At 40.2% G+C, this 23472-nt stretch overlaps 1 protein-coding gene across 1 annotated transcript in view; it reads left to right on the top strand.

The window, feature by feature from the left end:
* csmd2 (CUB and Sushi multiple domains 2) overlaps positions 1-23472 on the top strand; it is a 250682-nt gene that overhangs the window by 74721 nt on the left and 152489 nt on the right. Inside the window, exon 5 of the mRNA XM_078267604.1 lies at positions 2484-2691. Within this exon, the coding sequence (XP_078123730.1) occupies positions 2484-2691 (208 nt within the window). The remainder of the gene's footprint in view (positions 1-2483; positions 2692-23472) is intronic.

Raw genomic sequence — 23472 nt, 5'->3', positions numbered from 1 at the left:
ATAAGTGTATTGTTAATGTCACTCCAATTATAGAGCCTGCCCATATGTGTAAAAGCAAAACTGACTTTGGGAGTGGGCAGGAATATTTTGGCACGGTCACCATTCTGGACTCAGGAGAGGGCAAACGTGCCAGGGCTGTCAGGCCGTAGATGATAGCCAGCCATTGATGGCACAGATAATGTTTTACAGGCCCTGTCTTATGCTCATCAATTTGTTCTCTTAGCTATAATCTGCTTCTGACATTTTCTCCTAACTCATATCTTTCCAGAAAAAGGCTTACTTCTGACAAGTTCTAAATGTCACCGCTTATACCTACAGCATCACGCGCAAATCTATTTATGTTTGGTTTGTGCACATGCTTTATTCTACCTATTACAAAAGCACTCTGATCATTAGTGGTATTGTGTCCCATTTAGTGGTCCCTTTTAAAATTGCAGATATAGTTTTCAAGCTTTAGCTGTGTACATGTTTGGGGTATATAAACATGCATTTTGATGCCATGAATGTTTTTATAGCTTGCATGCTTTGCCCATGCTTTCCCATGTCTTGTTTACCATGACACTCAGAGGAATCATAGCAGCTCCTTACACTTTATGGAAAACCATGATATCCTAAGTGACAGCCTGAAAATATGTACTGTTCATCCATGGGAAGCATCCTGGCATCTACAATTTACTGAGGAGAAAATGTAATATGTTTCTGCACACCTCACATATTGAAGTGTTCAACAGTTTTTTGGTTCCATACGGTCCATGGTATAGCCATTTAGTTTTCCATTCTCATAGAGCGTTTGCATCGGTCAGTGGCAGCCACAAAATGTAGCGAGCGACAGAAAGAGTCAAGGTAAACGGGAGAGTTTGCATTCAGTCTTTCCTTCAAGTGTGAAGAAACTGTGTTGTGTGGAATATCAATGCATTTCATCATCCTTTCTTCTCTCTACCTTCTACTTCCTGTCACTCCCACTGCAACAATCACCTGTCACCCCTCTCGCCATCTCTGTCTTTCCTCATTGTCCACCCTCCCTCTGCGCTTTCCTCTCGCCCATCCTCGCTTGTCACCTGTCATCCTCTTCATCCCCTTCTTCTCTCCCTTCTGTCGTGGTTTCCCTCCTATTCAAGTTCACACCTCACAAGTTTCCGCTCGTCCGTACACTCGCTTGCCCTCCCTTAGGGGAGTTGCCCTGGTGACAGGTGGGATGGATGATAGACAGGGCCTGGCGCCTCTGAGCACCTCCTCCCCTCTTTGAACGCCACACACACAACTAGCTGGCCGCCCACTAACGAATCCCACACCACCCTGGAACAGAGGCGGACCCTTAGACACACACATAGTTTCAGGAACGGTAACAGTGTGGAACTGTCATTCAAAACGTCTTGTGATGTGTCCCCTCTGTTCACCAGTGCATTCTGTACTGCAGTGATGTATGCACACACACATGATATTTTAAAGTCTTTATTTCCACAAATTCCACACAGGAATTGCAGTTTAGATACTGGTCGATGCTGTATTGTACAAAGCTGTGATGAACATATCAGAAGCTGAACAGGGGAATTATCCCGGAAACACATTATATGCATGCTTTATTGTTTAATGTTCTCCTTAAAGCAGTCTTGATGATGGCAAGAGTTACTTTGATTAACACAAATCTGAATTAATCTGAATTTAATCCACCCCCCCTACGTTGCATTAGGTTGCATCACACACTTTACCATGCTTCGTGCTGTTGGTAAAAGCACTCTTGGGCATTTTGAAATCCTATGACTGGTGTCTCTCTGGCCTATGGAAAAAATTGCAGACAATGTGCTGTAACTCGTTGCACATTTTCATGCGCCTGAATGTGAAAATATGCACTTTCACTTGTGGCAAAAAGATAATTTGTGGCCCGACAAAATGTATAAATAAAACTTGTTCCTGGCAAATCTTCACCCACAAAGTTACCATTAGGTTTTTTCCTATGTGACATAGTTTGGAAGACTTCTCTTGCTAAAGCATTACGTCTGCGTCATCAGTATTATCAGTCATCAGCATATCTGCCATCTTGATATGTTCTCAAAGCAGTATAGCAGCTTTATAGTAATTGAGCTTAATAGATATCTGTCAAATAAGGTTATTCATTTTGACATTTATACTTCTATACTATGCTATTACTATTATGGGTCTTTTGTACAGTGTGTGTGAGTATGTCTCATCTTTAAAAGAGTGTTCATAAAATCAATGTTGTCTTATCGTCGGGCCACTATGGTACTGATCTTGAAGAAGCTTGCAATAGCCAGTTAGAATTTAATATGACTGCTTATGTGTCAAACCTGACCTTTAGCTGCAGTTTGGGCTCATTAGCCTTTGACCACCTTGCATCTCCTACTGTTTCCATTTGTCTGTGCACCTTCAATTATATCTGCACCACAAGTATGTGATTATCTTTGTAAATGTTTCCCTCTTTTACTAAGCTTTTCAGCACTTTCTTTCCCCTGTGCTTCCTGCAGCTGATGATGGGTGTGGCGGAACACTGCGGGGCCAGAGTGGGGTGATCACCACTCCCAATTACCCAGCTGAGTACAACAACAACGCTGACTGCACCTGGACCGTGCTGGCCGAGCCAGGAGACACCATTGCCTTGGTTTTCTCTGACTTTCAGCTGGAGGACGACTATGACCTGCTGGAGGTCAGCGGCACTGAGGGCTCTTCACAGTGGTGAGTAGTCAACCTCCAGCAATTTGTCTGGAGAGTGAGCTGAGTTAGGGACAGGAAGGGAAGGGGAGTCCACTGGTGCACCACCTGCCCACAGGCACTTTTGGAGATGAAGGAATGAGTTGGTTGGAAGTGGATGGGTGTTGGGTAGGTCCAGTGGAACTTAGCCATCTTGAAGTGACTGTATTGGGATACGTAGCTGTCTGAGATGTCTCCGGGGAATAGCAGAGGAACAGGAATTGATTCAAACGTCAAGGTAATCAAATATCAAGAACTTCTGGTAGCATCTTTGAAATGAAAATAATAAATAGAGAGATAAAGTATGTATTTAATATATCTAGTTCACAGTTTTTTTACCTGTAGTGTATCATGTGGTCTGTTGTTTTAAAGTGTACTTTCAACAGTCAATCTTTGTTACACACCCTCACTCATTCCCTCAATTAGTCAGTCTCACAGAAACACACATGCTCTGCTCTAATGATGAAGAGGTAGGATATCCTGGTGTCAGTGTGGGTCTCTCACCATCTGTGGCAGCTCCTCCTCTCTCTGACAACTCTCTCAGCTCAGGAAGTAATTAGTGAGCTTGATTACCACCGCCAGCCGTATAGTGTTGTTTCACCCACACTCACACACACAGTCGAGCCCATATGGGCACAAATGGACATGTGCACATAAGTATCCACACTTTCTGCCAGACTTCATTTATTTGTGCTGGCACTCTGAGAACTCGTGCAAATAGATGTACTTTTTCACACTCTCTCTGCCACTTTGTCCCTTCCTCACTCACAAGGCTAATGTTAGCATACAACATATACTGTACATGGGTTGAGTACAGGTTAATGAATGCACCTATTATAAAATCCACTGCACTTTCTTTGTCTTCAGTGAAATATAAAAATGCAGGTTTAGTTTCAGGAGCATGTAGGAGACAGGCAGTTTGGATAAACAAGAGAAGACCGAGGAGACTTTGAAGTTACAGCCACAGGCAGTTGGCAGGATGGGACAAGGGGTAGCATTGGCTGAGCTATTAAACACTTGAAACACACAGACACACACAGAAAACGACAGAGGTATAGACTGTTGATAGAGGAAAAAGAGAAGTCATCTTAGAGTGAGATGGCCCCTGGAAACTTACACACCCAGTGGTTAACAAAACACAGCAAAAACACTTCACAAGAAGTATCTGATTGACTCTGAGCGGTCTTAAAACTGAGAATTGTGCCTTGTAGCCTGATATTAATTCTTTGAATCTCTTCTTGGCCAACTGAGAGTTGATCACTTCCCAGACTCCCACAGACTACAGCCTGACTATGCTTTGCACATTTTCCGATGTAATCAGCTTCTTGTCTCAGACTTTGATTTGCTCTCTGTTTTTGTGTGAGGCGCCCAAACCTCTACTGAGTTTGTCATCTTTGTGGCTGGGGCGTCTATAGTAGTGCACCATGGTAGTCTTAAAGAGCAAGGGAAACCAGTTGGAAGAAAGTGACTAGAAAAGAGGGAGAAGGGCTATTGGCAAGCGATGCAGAGTGCAAGTCACAGTTGATCATGCACATTGCAAGGAAAAGCCAGCACAGGGGACAGAGGACACGGTGCAGACATGCTGGCGTGCTTCTATTGTTAAATTTTTTGTCTGGTCATGCTGGCTTGGGTTTGAGTGTTGACTTCGAAAGTGATGTTTTCAACAAATAACTTTATCTCTGAGGTGTCTAAGTAGTTTTAATTTATAAAATAATAATTTTAGAGTTAGCAGGAAGGAGTAAGGGCAGACAAAGGGGGTGACAGGGTCAAGCAGTAAGAATCAGCAGACACCACTGGAGAGAAGTGAAAAGGAGGGCAGGTCCTTTGGAGGACAGGATGGGCGTGGAAGTGAGAAACTAGATAGATGAGTGGAGGGCAAACAACATCCCAGCTGGTGGCCAATTAGATAGGTCAAGTGGAGTGGTGTGATGGTGCAGACCTAAAGCCCACATCCTCTTAGTAAATGGCTCAGTGAGCTTGCCACTCTGTGGTGAGTGTGCTCTCTCACACCATATCATTAGACTGGTCTGTGATTTAATCACACTGGTTTATACAGGGATAAGTTACTGTTAAGTTTAATGTGCTGTTTGTTTATTTTTTTATTTCTGCTATTAACTGTGAATTAGGGTTTACAATCATCTTCCAAGGGTAATATCTCTTACCTGAAGTTAGAAGGCACAAATAAAATGATTTCATAGCTGTAGAACGTGAATAGTGTTGGCATACCACCATCCCACTGGCTACTTAATTAAAACTGCAGAGTTTTAGGAGCAGTATTGATTGATACCTGACGGACAGGTTGAGTGGTCCTGTAGATGAAGAGAAGCCAGGGATCAGGGTCAAAACCATGCTTCCCTGATCAATCCTCAACAGCTCAAACGAAAGCAGCTCAAGTTTGCATGTTCCGTGTCCTCTTGTTTGTGTGTCTGTGTGTGTGGGTTTTGAAAGGAAGAAAATGAGCCAGAATAAACAACATCAATCACCATCAAGAACACCACCCCTTTGCATATGTGAATCTGATCTTGTTCACTTACATTCTTGTTTACCGTACCATCCACTGCTTTGATTGGCGGCCTTGCAGAGTTAGCATTCCGAAGAGGCAGCAGGAGAAGACAGCCTTGAAAACTGACTTCAGGAGCTGAGATGTGCATGTGGACTGGATTGAATGTGGCAGTGGGAAGGGCTGGTAAAAACGACAACTGCATTTCCCCTTCCTCTTCGCATTACCCCAACAGGACTTCTTCTGTGTTGCTTGCCCAGGGGAACACATTACTCTGCCATTACACTGTTTGCATCCACATTGATTTTCTTCCCCATCACCATCCACTTTGAGGCAATGTAAATAACGCCTGACGCTCGCCAATTGCCAGATGCTCATTCGCCCGCTTGCTACTAAGTGGAACTCACAGCTATTTGACTTGTAATTTTCTGTGGCACTCAATTGTTTTGCAAAGGACCGTAATACATTTTCATCTGCCAGTAGTGATCCCTTGAGATGTTGAAAGTCTTGCACCTTGGATACTGTAAATAGAGAGTATAAAGTGCATGCATTTGGAGTTGAAAGCACTCTGAATATTGCCATTACTCCCTTGGTTCTACAAAAAAAAATTGCCGGATTACAGTTCAGTGGTTGCACCATTTTACAGAAAGTGTTTCCAAACAAAACTTATGTCTTTGTTTTCCGTTCTGGCAACTTTTACAAACTGTAGTTCCCATGAGGGTTATCTTTTCTCTTTCTTCTTCATGCAACCCTTCGCTGACGAGACAAAGCTCCCTGCATAAATGCAACTTATTTCTTTCTGTTAGGAGATCTGAGAGCCCTATGAGCTTTGATCCCTCGAGGTAGCTTCCCATTCCTTGTCTTCTCTCTTTTAATCCTATACACTATGGACTTGAGACACTGACATTTAGCGAGCATATGGATTATCCCTGCAGTGCTGATATATGTCAGCTTGTCCCAACCCGTGGAGGGAGCACGTCTGTGTCTGTGTGTGAGTGAGTCAGATAGAGATAAAGAGTTGTTGGAGGAGAGTACAGAACACTGGATATATATTGATTGGCTGTTAGGTTGACTCACCTGAGAGAGAGTGAATGGTCTTCAGAACAGCTTTTTAAGTCTAGGGGCTGTTTTCTCCAGTTTCCGATGGGAGTTACAGCAATATGGGTATGTTTCACTTTTGTGGAGATAAATGCCTTAACTTTTGTTTTCAAAGAGATTGGAAGTTGTTTTTTGTCAGGTTGGGGCTCATGAGATTTAAGTCTGGATTTACTGCAGCTCAGATTCAGTAATAATTTACCTGAGATGATCCATTGTCAGACTTTTGTGCATTGCTGAGTACCTATGCATAGCATTAAAGTGTGTATATTTACACTTGTATGTAAATGTGTTTGTGTGCATGCCAACTGCTTTTTACCATGCAGGGTAACCCACTCGTCCCATACTCTTTCCTAATGGGACTTCACAGTAGAGCTGGGCAATATATCGATATTATATCGATATCGTGATATGAGACTAGATATCGTCTTAGATTTTGGATATCGTAATATGGCATAAGTGTTGTCTTTTTACTGGTTTTAAAGGCTGCATTACAGTAAAGTGATGTCATTTTCTGAACCTACCAGACTGCTGTAACTGTTCTATTATTTGCCTTTACCCACTTAGTCATTATATCCACATTACTGATGATTATGTATCAAAAATCTCATTGTGTAAATATTTTGTGAAAGCCAATATCGTTGTGGTATCGATATCGAGGTATTTGGTCAAAAATATCGTGATATTTGATTTTCTCCATATCTCCCAGCCCTACTTCACAGCGGCGTCCATCATGTCAAGCTATTGGCTGCCAGATGTATCCCCCTTTTAAGTATTTCCTGTAATAAAACAGTCGCAGTGAAAGTGTGTATGAAAGTGAGTGAATGTTCAACATATCCTCTGACCATTGTTTGCCAGGCAGTACAAGAATATGTGGTTACCCACCTGTGATCCCCAAAGTCCCCTACTTGAAAACATAATTCATTGTACCTTTGGGCTCAAAGGCAGTTATTTCCAGCAAGGGAATACAAGAGTATTGGCAGCATATGCAGGGGAACTTTGCATAGATGTGTTTTTAAATGAATACTGTGTGTGATGTTTGAGTGGGTGTATATTCTCTGTGTGAATGTTGAATGCATTTTCTTTCCATTTCTTATGCTTTGGCCTTATTCTCACAACACAGACAGGTCAGTGTTTCCTCTAGAATTTTTTTCAGCGGGGGGGGGTGTTGGACGTCAGAGTACGGGCTTATCTGCAAATGTAAGCTACCGACTGTTACCTTGAAACCATCAAGAAAATAGACGGTACCGTAGGGTGATTTAACATCACCGCTCATTTTACACGCAGTTTAACAACAAAACAAACATGAACATTACTAGCTACATTGGTTTTGAGCGGTATGCACCCCCACTAACCTCGGAAGAATACGCACAGTCTCCTGCAGCGGCGAGTCAGAGGCAGAGGGGCTGTCACAGCAGCATGGCTAACGTTAGCTTCTTGTCTCATCTGGGGTCTGATAAACAGTAAATTCATCAACTTCAGTGTCCACAATGCTATTTTCCAATAAACTGTAGCTGTCATATTTCACGGGCGTGAGTGCGACTTTCGTCGCTGTTATTTATTTGGTTTCCATAACTTCGCGAGTGATGACGTCCTGTCACTGTTCCAGTTGCTCTGCTCACTAGGGGGAGAGAGAGCGGATGACAGTTCGCTTGAGTTCAGTAGAGCAGACGGCGCTACGACTTTATGACTTTTCATAAACAGCTGAAGGAGCGGTGGTGCGCGGTTTACATAGCGGAAACCCCGTTGTGCGTCTGTCCTATTTCTGATACCGTGGTGCTGGAAATTTTACCATGGCGGACCGACACTATGCTATCAACATAGAGGAAACACTGCAGGTGGAGTAAATGAAGCGTTTTGCTTTGGAGCTTTATCGGTAATTCACCACAGCATCACTAGTCTGGTCACGTCTAAGGTCTGACTCTCGCATTTCTCTCACTTTTGCTGTCTCTCTTTATCTTTCTCAGTCAGTCGCTCTCTCTCCCTGCTATGTGGGTGTCATAAAGTATCTGAGTGGATAATTTGGTCTTATTGTCATTTCATTATAATATAATTATACATGCTATAGTCATTTACTGTAAGTGGGGCTCTTTTCATAAAACCCACATACAAATCCAAAACAAAAGTAAACTAAGGATAATGAATAGCGTGCTTTGCTTTCGTTAAAGTTTTCCAGAATCCAGAGTTTAAGACGCAGCCCAAGGTATTCATTAAGTGCGTGTCAAAAGATATGCTTTTGATTTTTCCATTCACAAACACCGGTTACTGTTGACTCAAGTATTCCCCTAACTTTGCATGTCTGTTGCAATGGGGGTGATGTGCATATCTGAAAGCCCACAACTATACTTCTCTAAACTTTACAATGGAGAAATCTCATGCGGAGATAATCATTGGTTGAGATGGAAATGTCTCACGGATGATGTGAGGGATGGTAATGAAGCCCTGACGAACGTCAAGGATCATCACGTCAGAGACAACATCAGAAAAGAGCCCCCAGATCTTGTGTTATATATACCACCCGCATCTATCACATCGTCTTATCTTGCTGGATCTAGATCCCTGTCTGTTTCTCTCTGACCTACACGTTCTTTCCTTCTCTGTCTACCTCCACAGAGTCTCCACGCGTCTACCACTTTACCTTTCCCTATTCTCCAGCCTGCAAATGACTTTCAGACCTGCAGCTTTTTTTTTTTTTTACTATTTAATTTAATTTAGAAAATTAATTAAGAGGTGTTTTTGACACACATGGGTTTTTCTTTTACCATAATAAAAGTAGACAATCTATTAGGGATTGACAATACTGTTTTTTCAAAGCCGATACCGATTATTAGTAGTTAACAAAACCGATAACCGATATTTGGAACTGATATGCATTTACAGTGAAAATTAAGGTTTCTTTAAGTCAAAATCAAGATTTTGGAATGTTAAAAACTCCAACACGAAACTTTGTTTAGATGCTTTAAGCAATTATTTAATTTAATATTATTAATTGGAAACGTTCAACTTAATACCCAGTAAAAGATAGTCAGATAGCGTTGTGGAGGGACATTTAGTCAGACTCAATGGTGAGTGAAACCAAAGCAGAGGTACAGACACAGAGCTGTAGTGGAGCCAAAGTAGCACACTTTTTAATAAATTAACTTTATCGGCTATCAGGCAAATAAAACGCTGATACAGATGATCTGCAAACTGCCAAAAAATTGCCCGATAATTGGTCTATCCCTACAATCTGTACTTGTACAGGTGTTAATGACAGCTAAATCCGAATCAATTATAATCTTTTGCATTTAAAAAAATAAATAATGGACAGACAATAGAGCTCTTTACACCATTGTATAATTGCACCTGTGTCCAAAATTAAGGAAAGCAGGGATTCATAATGTCTCCTGATTTTCCATTAAATGTATAGGTTTAGTGAGTCATGTGTCATATTACCAGTGTCTTGTATTTTTTGTTGGACAGACAATGTGTATGTATTTTATACTTAAATACTGGGTTAGTCTGAGGAAAGAATCAGTGTCAGTGTTCAGTTGAAAATTACATGTTCTGGAAAGAACTTCTGAATTTCTTCACTGTAAAACCAGGTTTTTAATTTCAATTTCCTTTCAATAGCTTTCAAAATTAATTTCAAAAATAATTTCAAAAAAGAGATGTCTTTTTTTCCCCCATTCGTCACCTTTTTTCTGCAGTGCCAGGTTTATACATTTAACACTATAATTCGGTGCTCGACCATAGGATCAGTAGCTGTGTTTGCCATTCTCTCTACCACGGCCCCTCAAAGTCTGTTTGTCTGAGTCAGGATTTATCAAAAGCAGCACTTGGTTGAGTACTCAATCTGCAACGTGCCATCGATCAAAACTGCAGTTATGATGAACTTTGTGCCACCCACCAAGAAATGCTCCAGCGGAACATTATTTCCAACACCTGGTGCCTTGCTGCAGATTGGCTCACCCCAGTACTCCACACTTTGTTACTCCCTCTGTCAAATTGTCCAGGCTAAGAGCTGGAGAGGGGAGGGGAATAAGAGTGCACAAAGCAAGGTTAGTGAAAATGGGCTAAAGCATACCCATGCATTCTCGCAACCTTCCTGGCTTGCTTGCTTGTGTGTTTTCAGTTATATTGTCAAAATGACACCACACCAAATGAATAAGGGAAGGCATTCTATTCTTCATTATTACATGTCATTAATTGTCATTGATTGTTTGTGTTATGTTAAAAAACAGCAGGTGCAGCAATTTACTAGGCAATATTTAGTCAACGCTATAAACCAGCTCCCCTGAGACAAGCAGCCTGGATAGCAATGTGTCTGTGTAAGCATGTCTAGCCATGTGTTACCTCACCCCCATCCCAGTGAGACCAGAGAACACGCAGAGGTTAGAGGTAATGGCCCAGATCACTGTGCCCTGACTGGGTGTCTCTTTAGTTATGTTTACTAAGCACTGCACCATTGGGATCCAATCTGTCGCTTTTTACAGTCCCACAGATGCACTAATGGCTTATGATTTGTACACAGAGACGTATTTGAAGGCATGCACATTGGCGCCCTGGGCTTGCAAATGGATTAGAATTCTTTCTTTTTTTAGATTCATTATTTCATTTATGCGTCAAATTGTTTTTTCATCATGTCCTTATGGGATTACTTTGATACTGAATGTCAATATCTCCTGTACTGTAATACATGTATGACAATTAGAACATATAGTTGTAAATAATCCTCTTATCCATTGTTTTTCTCTTGATCTACAATCCCCAACACACTGTATTCTGCTCTTCAGGACGCTGGAGCATGGGGTGTGTTTATCCTCTTTACTTAACAGTGCCGTCTGTCTTCCTACGTATACCATTTGATTAATTATAGTAAAAGAGGCGTTGCGGAACTGTTGACACTGTAAGTTCAAGGATCAGTGTAGTCAAAACTACAATCCACCTCCTGTTCCCTGTGTCTTTCATCATCTATTCTGATGCTTCATCCTACAGCTCGCTTTGATCCCTGTATTCACTTCCTGGGTCAAGTGCTGCTAATCCAAAAAAGGATGGCTTGCTTCAGAGGCTTTTTGTTATGATGTGATCAAAAGAGAATAGAGGCTGTATGGAAAATAAAATTTGAGTGCCTTGCTTGGTCAACATCACTGTTTTCTGCCAGATTTTGATACCTTTAATGTTGACCTCCCTCAGACTTTCTTTGAGAGTGTGATTGGGGTGACACACTAAGCTTCACAGACTGTGAGCGACGTCACACCAGTCGATTAATCAATCACAGTAATTAGCCAAGATGGAGCACAAGGAAGAGGGAGGGCTGAGATGAGAGGCTTAGAAGGAAAACAATATATGAAATCAATTAGCCAAAAGCACAGTACACTCTGGTGGTCTGTTGTAGAGGACACTGGGTACAGCAATTAGATTGTAAAAGCAGGTCAGTGAGGACAAGTACACGCAGCCCTTTAATGCCAAGTCATTGCCTCTGACTGTGTAATTCACACATGCGCTTGACAAGGTTCTGCTGCACTGCAAAAATGTAGTCCAGTAAGTAGTCTGAAACTGTATATCCTGTGGTAAAATAAACCCCTTTAATTGACCAGATGGTAGTCTATGTCCACGACGTTCCACTTCCGGGATTGCTCCGGTGCTGCCGGAAATTCAGCCGGATGTCCCTCTTTTCAGCCAGATGTCCGTTACCTTCCGCTTTCTTTGTGTTGGAATTTTAAACTCCGGTCGATTTATGAGGACTATGGTTAACAGCTCCTCAGATCTCTGCAGGGTAAATCCAGACAGCTGGCTTGACTATCTGTCCAATCTGAGTTTTCTGCTGCACGACTAAAACAACTTTTGAACGTACACGTTCCACCAAAACAAGTTCCTTCCCGAGGCTATTTTGCAGCGGCACCGTGGCTCTGCCCAGCACTTAGTGCCGCCCAAGACGATTGTGATTGGTTTAAGGAAATGCCAATAAACCAGAGCACGTTTTTCTCCCATCCCAGAATGTTGTGTGGACTAGCCAGACCCTCCTCCGCAGCACTGTGGAGGAAAGTCTGGCAAAGCGAGACTAACCAGAGGGCAGCAGTTCACTCTTTTTTTGAAGAGAATGTTAGCTAGGAGTGAAAGTCTAAAATGACATAGGCCTTCCTTAGAACCTGCCGATCAGACAGGTTACAAACCTTTTTTTATTAGCTAAGGTCAAATTTACAAACCAGCCAACAATGAAAACAAAAAAAGTTTTAATAAAAAAATTATAAAACTGAGACATCATGTCACAATTCATATACACATTTGTGAATATGTTTTATTGAAGCGTGTCATTGTTCTACATTTTTTTGTGTAATGATCTCAATACGTAGGTCTCAACGCTTTGTTTTGTTTAAATTAAAACAAAATAGACAAATTCTAAATGACTGTAAAGGTGGATATTTGTTTGCAGAGTGGTCATGCTGCAGGAACAGCAGACCATGTTGTCCCTGAGCATCCCCTGAGTGGACAGAGATGTCACTGTCTGATCTGGGTCACTGCTCAACCACAACACATCCCTATTCTCAGTCTCTAACCTCCCGTTTTCACAGAACAACTCACAAATATAAGAACAAAGGGCACAAACATATGCACACCACAAACGTAGCTTCTGGAAACGTGACAATATCAGCCTGGGCCGTCAGATAATTCCCCTTCTTTCCAGTGCAAATCAGCTTGCTTTTGTTGAGTTAAGCACCATTGTGTTGATAGCAGGGTTGGGTCTCATTTTTTCTGATACCGGTGCTAATTGCGACATTAAAGAACGGCTTGTTTAATGCAAAGGCCATTAACTTAAATGATGTATTAATAGTGTAATAACTTATAACAATAACTTATTTCACCAGCAAATTGCTGTTAAACGACAAAAACAACCACCAGATATACAATAACTTTGCACCACAAGGCTGGCGAGGCCAGTTTCTGTGTTGTTTTTCCGACAACGGCAGACTGTTGGATGTCCCACTATTGGAATCCTACAGTGAAATACAGTCACACTTTACACCGTTTAATGTTAGCATTTTGACCGTGTTCAATCCAGCTACCACCTAACGGTAGGCAAACGTTACCTGCTGTCAAGTGTAGTGTTCACTAGCGTCACGTGCAGCGAGGCTTTTGTTCCCTGTAACGTCCGTTTCGGAGCATCAGAGAGAAGCGCAGGTATTTAAGTGGCACCGAAATGAGGCACCAAAACCCGCGTTGGTATTCGGTCCGGTAGATACCGGTCGTTTAGGCACTGGTGTCGTATTAGCAACGGGTTTCAGTACCCAACCATAGTTGATAGTATAGTGTAGTGATCTGCTGTTTGTAGACAATGGAACTTGTTTCTACTGTACTAAATCCCTAAAACAACTGAAACTACATTGGAAATCAGTAGAATCCACTCAAACCCACTGGTAGAATGAAAGAGTTTCTACATTTTTAAAATGAATAACCTGAAGATTGATGTTTTTGCAACAACATACAGCCAGCAACACAGTCAGGTTTCAACTGTTTTCTGAGTCTGAATGGCTGACTCATTCCAGACTCCTGGGAACATTTTTGTTGATTGAAGCAACAGCCAAACAGACTGAGTCATTCTCATCTTTGATGACACATCACTCACACAGTAGGGGTCTTCCTCTACAGGTTTCGAAAGTCATGGTCATTCATAAAATATTCCCATAGCAGATATTTAGGGTTAGAAAGCGCTGTGGCTGTTAATGAAAGAAAGAGAGGAGAAGGAGGGACGCTGCAAGGTGAAATAAAGCAAGGACGTGCTTACTGGTTTGGAGTGTAATATATCTTAATCGTGTGTGTGTGCGTGCGAGTGTGCGCGTGCAGTCAGTTTGTATTCACTTCCAATCCGGTCCTAATGTGTTTGTGTGTGCGAAGAGTGGTGCTGAAATACCCCTCCTCTTTCCATTTATCAAACAGAGGCAGTCTTTTTTTGCATGAGGTGACACTAGGCCAACCTGAATAAATTTACAGAGGAACCTTTATGAACTCTGGTGAATATGCCTTGACCAGCAATTACAGTCCGCACAGCAGCGTGCCTCCATAAAAAACTATTCTCAACTGCATCAATAAACATGGGGAGGCAAAGGGTGACAGGTAATGTCGGCCCTTACTGTAAAGATTCTTAGGCTGCACTGTCGAACATAAAGAAGGACAGTCAGTGCCTTGATTTACAACCTTTTTTAGGCTAGTTTGGACAGTTTCAGAAATTCATAATGTTGATACTTGCGCCCCGCAAGATTATATGTATTTATTCTGTGCAGACAAGATTATTTTGGGGCTTTGTAATATCATAATTATTTCACTGGCTGTTTGTATGTATGTATGTATGTATGTATTTATTAGGGCTGAAACGATTCCTCTAGTAACTCCAATAATTCGATTACTAAAAATCCTCGATGCAAAATGATTTGCCTCGAAGCTTCGTTTAATCAGTGTTACCAAGGTTGTATCGCTCACGGTGTTTCCGCAAATAATCGATTCTTATATGCATCGCGATTCTCTCTAGAGCGATTTGATTATCGTTAGTGTTTATTTTTATTTAAAAGTCTCCAGACAAGTACAAATCAGAAAACAGAGTGACTGAAAGAGGATGGGATAATGGACAACAACTTAGAGTTTAGGCAAGAGTGCAGAAAAAAACCCTAAATTGTTTATATATACACATGATCTAATAAGACATACATAAAATAATTAGGCAAAACACATAGGCTGTTCATCTACTTTATCACATGACATCTGACCACCTCATGTTTCATGTTCTAAGAAGCCAATTATCCACCTTTAAACATGAGCATCTGACATGGAAGATTACTGGGAGAGAAGGTGACTTTCACAAGCATGTTTAAGGCTTAAGCACAGAATGACTACAAAACAAAAACCTCAGTAGACAAAACATTTCATTAAAACTTGTGTGTGACAAATACTGTATATGTCAAAATCTAAGCTTTGTCTAGCTGCTTTATATAGGAAGTGATTAGCAAACTCTGAGTAGCAAACTCAGATTTATATGTATATTTTTAAAAATCACGCATGGAAATGTACATAAAAAAAATTGTTGCATCGATAATCGGTTTAGAATCGAATCGTTGGCCTCGGAATCGGAATCTAATCGTGAGGTGCCAATCGATTCCCACCCCTAGTGCTAACGCTGCTGGCGACACATGCCATCAAGACTGCCGGCGCAGATTACAAAAATGAAGAAAGAGCGTAAATAGTGAGGGGCTAAGAGAAGAGACAGGCTGGAGAAAATGACAGAAAGTGTCCAAAGTTTGGAATCAGTTCAAACGTAGTTAAAATGAAAACTCCGTACAGTGAGTGTGTCTACTGCGAAAACGAACTAGCTTACCACAATAATAGCACAACGTCAATGCTTCAGCATCTCAACAGAAAACATCGAGTCTAACTTAATCATCCATTCCACGAAGCAGACCCAACGATGAAACTACACCAAATACAACAACTACCAAAAACAAAGACAAGAAAATACGTAGTGGTGACCACAATTTGATCTAAAGAGCCGACTTGTTGACTATCCCTTCGGAAAAACAGCTGATTGTTGCACACCATTTTCTCTCTCTTCACGGAGAAACAGCTGATCCACGATCTACTAGTATAAGTGTAACAGAGCTGTGTAGCATTGTAATCAAATGTATAAATGAAAATAGGTTGAGTATAACAATTTTTTATATACAGATCAGTCTTAGGTTGAAACTTGTAGTTCTGAAAGTTAAGTTGCACAACTTAAGGTAATGTTTATGTATGTTTAATGTATGCCTTAGTTTGAGGTTGTTATAGCATTTCAGAAAATGTTTTCTTTAAAAACAATGTAATATGGCACTTAAATGCACTTAATATGTTTAGTTTTTTGAGAGATGATATTGTAAGCAATGTAGGCAATAAAAATGTTGCTTTTTCCGAAAATTAAACCAAACTATTGTATATTATTGCTCTTCAATAAAACAAAAGTATTTCTTATCCGATTACTCGATTAATCGATGGAATAATCGGTAGAATACTTGATTACTAAAATAATCGATAGCTGCAGCCCTAGTATGTATGTATGTATGTACTGTATGTATGTACTGTATGTACTGTATGTACTGTATGTATGGCAAGTCTTTTGTACTTACTTATTTTGTGAATACTATATACAGAATATGTCAAGTTGTTAAATTTTTCATGGAAAAATGCCACAAACCATAATAATCTACAATATCCATAACATTGTATACATAGGCTATTAAATTATGATTTATATTGCATTTTTTATTACATTATTAGCAGTTATTATGAGTTGTTTTTTGTGGCTTAAAAGTTAAGCCTGACTTTTGTTTTCTTTTTGAATATCCAATTATACTCATTGCAGACAAGGCTGTTGCTTCATCAGGGGTTAAGTGATATAGTGGTTATATGATCCATTAGACCCACTCTGTAAGTAAGTTTTTGCTTGGTAGAGATTTTTGGAGAGTGCCAGAGATGTGTCAGCATCATATTGATCCCACAGCACTGCAATCTTTCTTAATCCCACTTTCCCCACGGACAGAATGAGACAGCAAGGAAAGACAAGCGAGACAATCATAAAAAAGTTGGTTCTTGACAAATCTCTTACACAATATGTCAGTGTTGACAGGACTTTGCAGGTGCACCAAGTGCACTTTTAACACATTGTTGGTTTCTTCTTATTGTAGTAATCAAAAAGGTAATTCTACAGTTGATCTCCTGGACTTGCTAGGCATTGACATTTAAATGTTGAAATGAACTGGGTACATTCACACTGCACTCACATATAAACCAAACATGCACTTCAGCCTTGCATAACTTGTAGAGCAGGTTATCAGTCTCATCCTTTACCAACATGTGAACCTCATCATGTCTTTGTTTTTTCGACACTGAGGCTGCCTGCTTTCCACCCTTCCTGTTTTTTAATCAGATGGTGTGATTAGAGAACATTGACATGGGAAGTGGTTGGGGCGGGGAGAAAAAATAATTAAAATAGGGATTAGTCTGGTCTGGGGCTCATGCAAACAGAATTATCAGCTAGCCCTGCCTGGCTCTATCACTTGCAGATCAGTGTTGCTAATATCATGGTGTTATTAGCTTCAATATCCTCACCAACTGTGTGATAACGGAGGATTACGGAAGGTGCTGTGGCCAGTGAACCAGGAAAAAAACGGTGTGATTTGTCTTAGCATGGCTAATTAGTGCCCTGTTTGCATGGATGACATGGATCAGCGATGAAGCTGATCCTTTGACAGAAGGCCAGGTTTGGAGGCTACAGTATATTGTAGCTCAATACAAAAATAAATGTATAAACATGCAGAGTTGTTCACACTGTTCTATCACGCTATTTCCTGTTGCTGTGTCGTGCCCTGGGTCTTGGAAACGGCAAAATAGAGTGCTTTGTTTGATCTATTGACTTGTAGGTTTGCAGATTGGTAGCATGTATTCAGTGTTTGACTTGGAGTTTGGTGTCTCACATTGCTCTTTTTTTTTTTTGTTTTTACGAAGTAAACATTTTAATCCTGTTTTCTAGTAATGATTTGAGATTGAATGTGTGAGAACCAAGGAGCATATTAATGAAAATTAAACTGACCAGCATCTATCCACTCTCATATTTTACTTTAATTCTGTGCTGCTGTTCTCAAATTAGTTTTTTTTCTCATTTTGTATCTTATTTTTAGTTTTGCATCTAAAGCACTCTTCTTTAAACTTAAACATCTACTTAAAAATGAAAATATTCAGTGTTTGATAAGCAAATCTTGATGATGAAATTGTCTTATTAGCTGCAACAGATACACAATGTTTTGCATGTAGGACAAGGATATCTCTGTAAAATATTATTGGCTGATTTTTGTGGTTAAATAGTGTTGTTAAATTACTGGGTCAGCATGAAGCAGTGTTGGTGCTCTTTGAAGACACTTTGTTTACTTCATACGGTTATGCATTCTCTTTGCAGTGTTAATTAAAATGAGGTCAAACTTAAATCTGCCTTCTCTAATAAAGCAGAAAAAGTATTATTTTATTTGAAGAATAGGTTTCTGGATAACCCTTGACTCAGAGAGCTGTGTTACCTCTTTCTCTTTTCTGCCCTTTTCTTGTTTGAGTTGCCTTTGCTTACACACTTGATCCTGTTAGTAGAGCTTTACCTTTGACGGGTATTTTTATATTTTGTATCAGAGGTAAAGAAAAAGTGTTTTTTTTCCCCTTTAATGTGCTATAAATAGTACTATCAGAGCAAGGCCAATAAATGGTGTTGCTGAGGGATTATTCTTGGTGTGGAAGCCATGGATAGGGGATGGGAGGATTGGCTATAGGCTACACCAAAGCTAATACATTTACTTCCTCTGTAGCATCCTTCCTTTTTTCATACAGTCTGCTGACACAGTCTTTCTTTGGACTTTCCCTCCTCTAGTTCTCTTCTTTCCCAGTTCATTACAGCATACACCATTCTCATGTTGGTTTTTCATCTTTTCTCCATCCTTCATAACAATGCTTCCCCTGACAGCAAGCTCTTCCTCCAGGATCCCTAATTGGCCGACTGTAAGCTGTTCTATTGTATTTATCCCTTCATTAATACTTCTAAAAACTGCATAGGTTGTGGCTTCCACTATACATACTGCTCTCTTTTAGGTTTCTTGGCTACTGTCCCTTTGGCATTTACAATATACAGATCTACTGTATACATTTTTGATTTCAGTGTTGAAATATTATTAATCTTGAATCTGAATTCTAAATACAATACATTTAAAGCAAATTGTACGTGAATGTTTTGAAGTGTTTTTCTCTCACTCTTATTTATTCTGTCTTCCTTCTGCCCCTGTGCCATGTTCTTGGTTCCAACTCTTGGCCTGGTTAGGGCTCAGGAAGCCCCACAGCAGATTAGCTGAGGCTTTAGCTGCGGTCCTGACATCAAAGGTGCAAAAAGAGAGGAGGGAAACGCCAGAGGAGCAGAGACACTAGACAGCAAACACTGGCACCAATATGGAAGGGGTGAGAGGGGGACAAGGAACAAGGCTGAATAAGAGACGTGGACAATGAAGGGGCACAGATACAGGGGGGGTGGTTGGAAACTGAAACTGATGCAAGTTTTACAAAAAAAAATGATATACAATTCTGATAGGAAGGCAATACAAAGTGCTTTACATAATCATGAAAATAAAAATAAAACTTAAACATAAGTAAAATGAAAGGAGACTGGATAGAGAGGAAGTGAATTAATGGGTAGAGGGTGTTCAGACCAAGGTTAAATAGTGTTAGTGCAGCTACATTTCATTTCTTATTTTTACCCTGTCTACTATAGCTGCAATGCAAGCTCGACAATTACAAGAATGTACCGAACGGTGGTTTAGTGTTTTACCATCCTACCCTAGTCTAGTCCCACAGTGAGCCCCAACCACTGTGAACCACAAGCAGATTCAAAGCAGAGTTTATTCATTATTAACAATGAACATTTTTACCCAGGTCTTGTGGAGTATACACAGTGGAATATAACTAAATTTGCATTACTCCCCAGAGCCAAGCAATTGATGTTCCTTGTCAGAATTAAACTGCATTAGAGTTGATGCAACATTAATGATCTGAAATCTGATCATTATAGATGGAAATGCATATATGCTAATATATATATATATATATATATATATGTAATATACAGATTAACCGTTACAATTAAAACTAGGTTACGTGTTGTTTGTTATGTTTGTTTATGCAAGTGTTGGAACTGTAACATTTGGTCCTTACTGCTCTATGTCCTTTGTGTGTTTACTGGTTATTACCTTGAGCCTGCATAAAAGCTAGTGGTAAGCGAGTTGTTTCATTGTTTTTTCTTTTCAAAAACTTGAGCTGTATTAATTGTCACTGGATATGGGTAGTGGATGATAGTCACTCATATCATTCACCCTTCCCTGAGGCAGCCCTCCCTCTGCCAACCAGGCGTGTGTTCACAGAAGTGGTGGGTTTGAGGCTAATTATGAAGCACACACTGCTGCTCAGGGAGCTCTGTGGCAGATCCCAAGACAGAGGAAGTATGAACATAACACACACACACACACACACACACACAGAAAGTGACAGACACACATGCATGCATGCACTCCTGCACACACAAGATATATTTTTAGTGGTAAGATATTTGGGGGCTCGTGGGCAGGGCGTTAAAGTCACAGCATTTATTTAACAGTAGCTAATTGAGTCCAGTGGGATTGTTTGTTGTTATTGAGCATTCTTTATGAGCGAAGAAAGGGTGGAGGATGAAAAGTGCAAATGTTACTTGTGCATGCATCTTATATAATGTTGTTCACAATGCCAGTCTGTTCCCACGTTCCCCCTCTATTCCAATCCACAGAAAATATACAGTACTTTAGTAGTATTAGTTATGGTTACACGTCTATTTGGTCATCCCTCTTACTAACAGGCATTCTTGCATTTCAATTCTGACACATTTTTGTAAAACAGCTTGACATTGGCAAATTAATGTCATTGAATTTTATTTTTAACCTAACACCACAAACTAAATTCCTGCTGTTAAAATACAGTATCTGTCAGTGGTGGATAATGGTCAGCATTGGCTATTACTTCTGGGATGTCATATCATTTAGAGGTATAACATAAGTCATTGTTTGGACAGTGTAGAAACTCATATTTTGCTCTTCTGTGATAGAATACCTTTCAATTACGAATTGTTCAAACGAACATGCTGGCTTTGTCATGTTTCTCTATACACCTTGTTTACAGATCCTTGTTTGGCATCCTTCCAATATTAATACAAAAATGCAACAAAAAAAAAGGAAACAAGTGCTAAACAGTAGAAATATAGTGGAATGGCTAGCAAGTAATTACAGTTCCTTTGGCTTCAAAGAAATTATTCTTTTTCTTCCACTCATGGAAGCGTTTTTAGTGTATCTTACTGACAGACATAATCATACCATAATTGGTCTTTAACACTTCTGAAGTCCATTATTTTTGCAGGCAGAATCCATGTTCTTTTCAGGCAATCACTTTGGTAACTTATAGTGGTCCTGTTGGAATAGAACTTGACTCAAATTGAAGACTTATTAAAAAGTTGAAATTATCTAATTCTTATTAAATATTTTACTTGTTGATGTTTTCTGCCCTAAGGAGACCTTTCCCCATATGGTTTTGTTTTTCCCTGACACTCTAAAAACACCTAACACAATTGCAATTTAATTGACTATCATTACAATAGCATAAACAGAAATCACTACTGTATCTTGCACTTTCACCCTCAAGTGAAATTCTCCTCGTCATTTTGTCCATTGGACTCCAACAATTGCCATGTGTCCCAAGGAAGAGGAAGTAATACATGCACTCGTCAAAGGCAAATTGTTGACACCCTGGTTTTTATTAATTATCCTCTGGTGACTTTGAACTATTTCACTATAGGATAGCAGAGTCAGGCAAGGCTCTACCTCAGGGTCTTGTCCCTCTTACTCAGGATAGCAAGATACAGTACTTTACACTGTGTGACTGTGTTACCGCAGGCTCTCTGTCTGACAGGGAAAGACTGATGCTGATTGACAGCCAACACAAGGTCTCTGTCACAGCTACTGTAATCACATTCACCATGGAAAGGCTGAGGCATACTCAGTCTTTGATGCCCTGATGGCCTAGAGGTATGAAATACATGAAAGATATTTTTTACCCCAATGTAATCTTGATATGAGGGCACTTGCTTTACATGCCGTACCATGTACTAAATGTGTATCTAGATCTCTGGTGCTGTCGTAGCTTCTTCTCCAAGTTTACAATATGATTTTCTCTTATGAACATGGTTTTCTGATCTCATGCTTTTTTATTTTATCATTGTTAACACCCTTTTTAACATTTTACACTTCACTCGGCTTCGCGTCATGTCTAACATGCTACTATTTTGACCCTTTGCTGCACCGTCAAGCTGCCATGCTTCCTCCTAACACATCCTACTGCAGCAGGCTGCAGGCATGATGGAGAAAGACAGCAGCAACACAATTCTGAATGGCGCTTTTTATTTTCCAAAACTCCCGGATGGCTCAGTAGACAAGTTGAAAGCCATATGCACATTGTGTAAAGCCAAATTAAAATATCACCGAATCATGTCAAGCTTGAGCTACCACCTACGGAGCTAAGCATAGTAGTACAATTAACATGACTCAGGCTGATGCTACCCACTCAGGCAAAGCAGTATTTTGGAGAGTGCTAGTTGCCCACCTGTGGATGAAACCAAATCCCCCAAAAAATACTACAGCTCTTGCGAAATTGGTGGCAACTAACTGCAGACCTGTCAGCATCGTAGAGGACTCGGGTCTTAAAGATATACTACCGTTGGCATGTTCTGACCCGTCTTATACATTGCTGTCGAGGGAACAGTAGTTTCGCGCATACACAGCCTGTATGACACGGAGAAAGCAGCCAAACTGGAACTGCTGCAAAGTGCAAATGCTGTCTCATTAACCGGTGATCATTTGATTCCCAATCAAGATACACTGGTAAGAATTGCTTTCCGTTGTTAATATGTACTTAAAAACTGTTCTGAATGCAAAATAATAGAATTTTAATAATGTGATAAAACATGCGATTAATCGCGATTAACTAAAGAAATTCAGCGATTAAGAAAAAATTAATCGTTTGACAGCCCTAATTTTATGATATATATATATATATAATATATATATAATATAATTAATAGTGGGTTTATTGTTATTATTTGCTAGCCTATATATAATTCCTATGCATTGTGTATGGTAGCCTTTACAATGTTATTTATTTACAGCATTTGACCGGCGTAAAATCGGCATACGTCAGACTGACTGACCGGTCAGTCTGACGTATGCCGATTTTATGCCGGTCACCAGCCGGTCTATCGGTGCATCTCTAGTTGCAGTGCCTACACACAATGCCTTCTAGCTGTAATAACTACTCTCCTTTAAGTCAGAGGATAAACAAACTTGAAGGAAGAATAACAATACTTGTTCTTGACCTGGTTTTGCCTGTGTATTCCTCTTAGCTCTCAGCTGTCAACGGTGACATGCCAATAGACAAGTGCAGGCTGTGTAGAAATCTGCTGCTTCCTTTGCCACATACTAATGAGATATACATGCTAATACATATATTTTATATATAGTTTTCTCTGCATAACTCTTGTAGTATGAGATATGCTTTATTTCTGTAGAATA

This window comes from Sander vitreus, chromosome 14, assembly GCF_031162955.1.
Source record: "Sander vitreus isolate 19-12246 chromosome 14, sanVit1, whole genome shotgun sequence".
NCBI lineage: Eukaryota > Metazoa > Chordata > Actinopteri > Perciformes > Percidae > Sander > Sander vitreus.
This window is presented reverse-complemented; position numbering and strand designations above follow the sequence as displayed.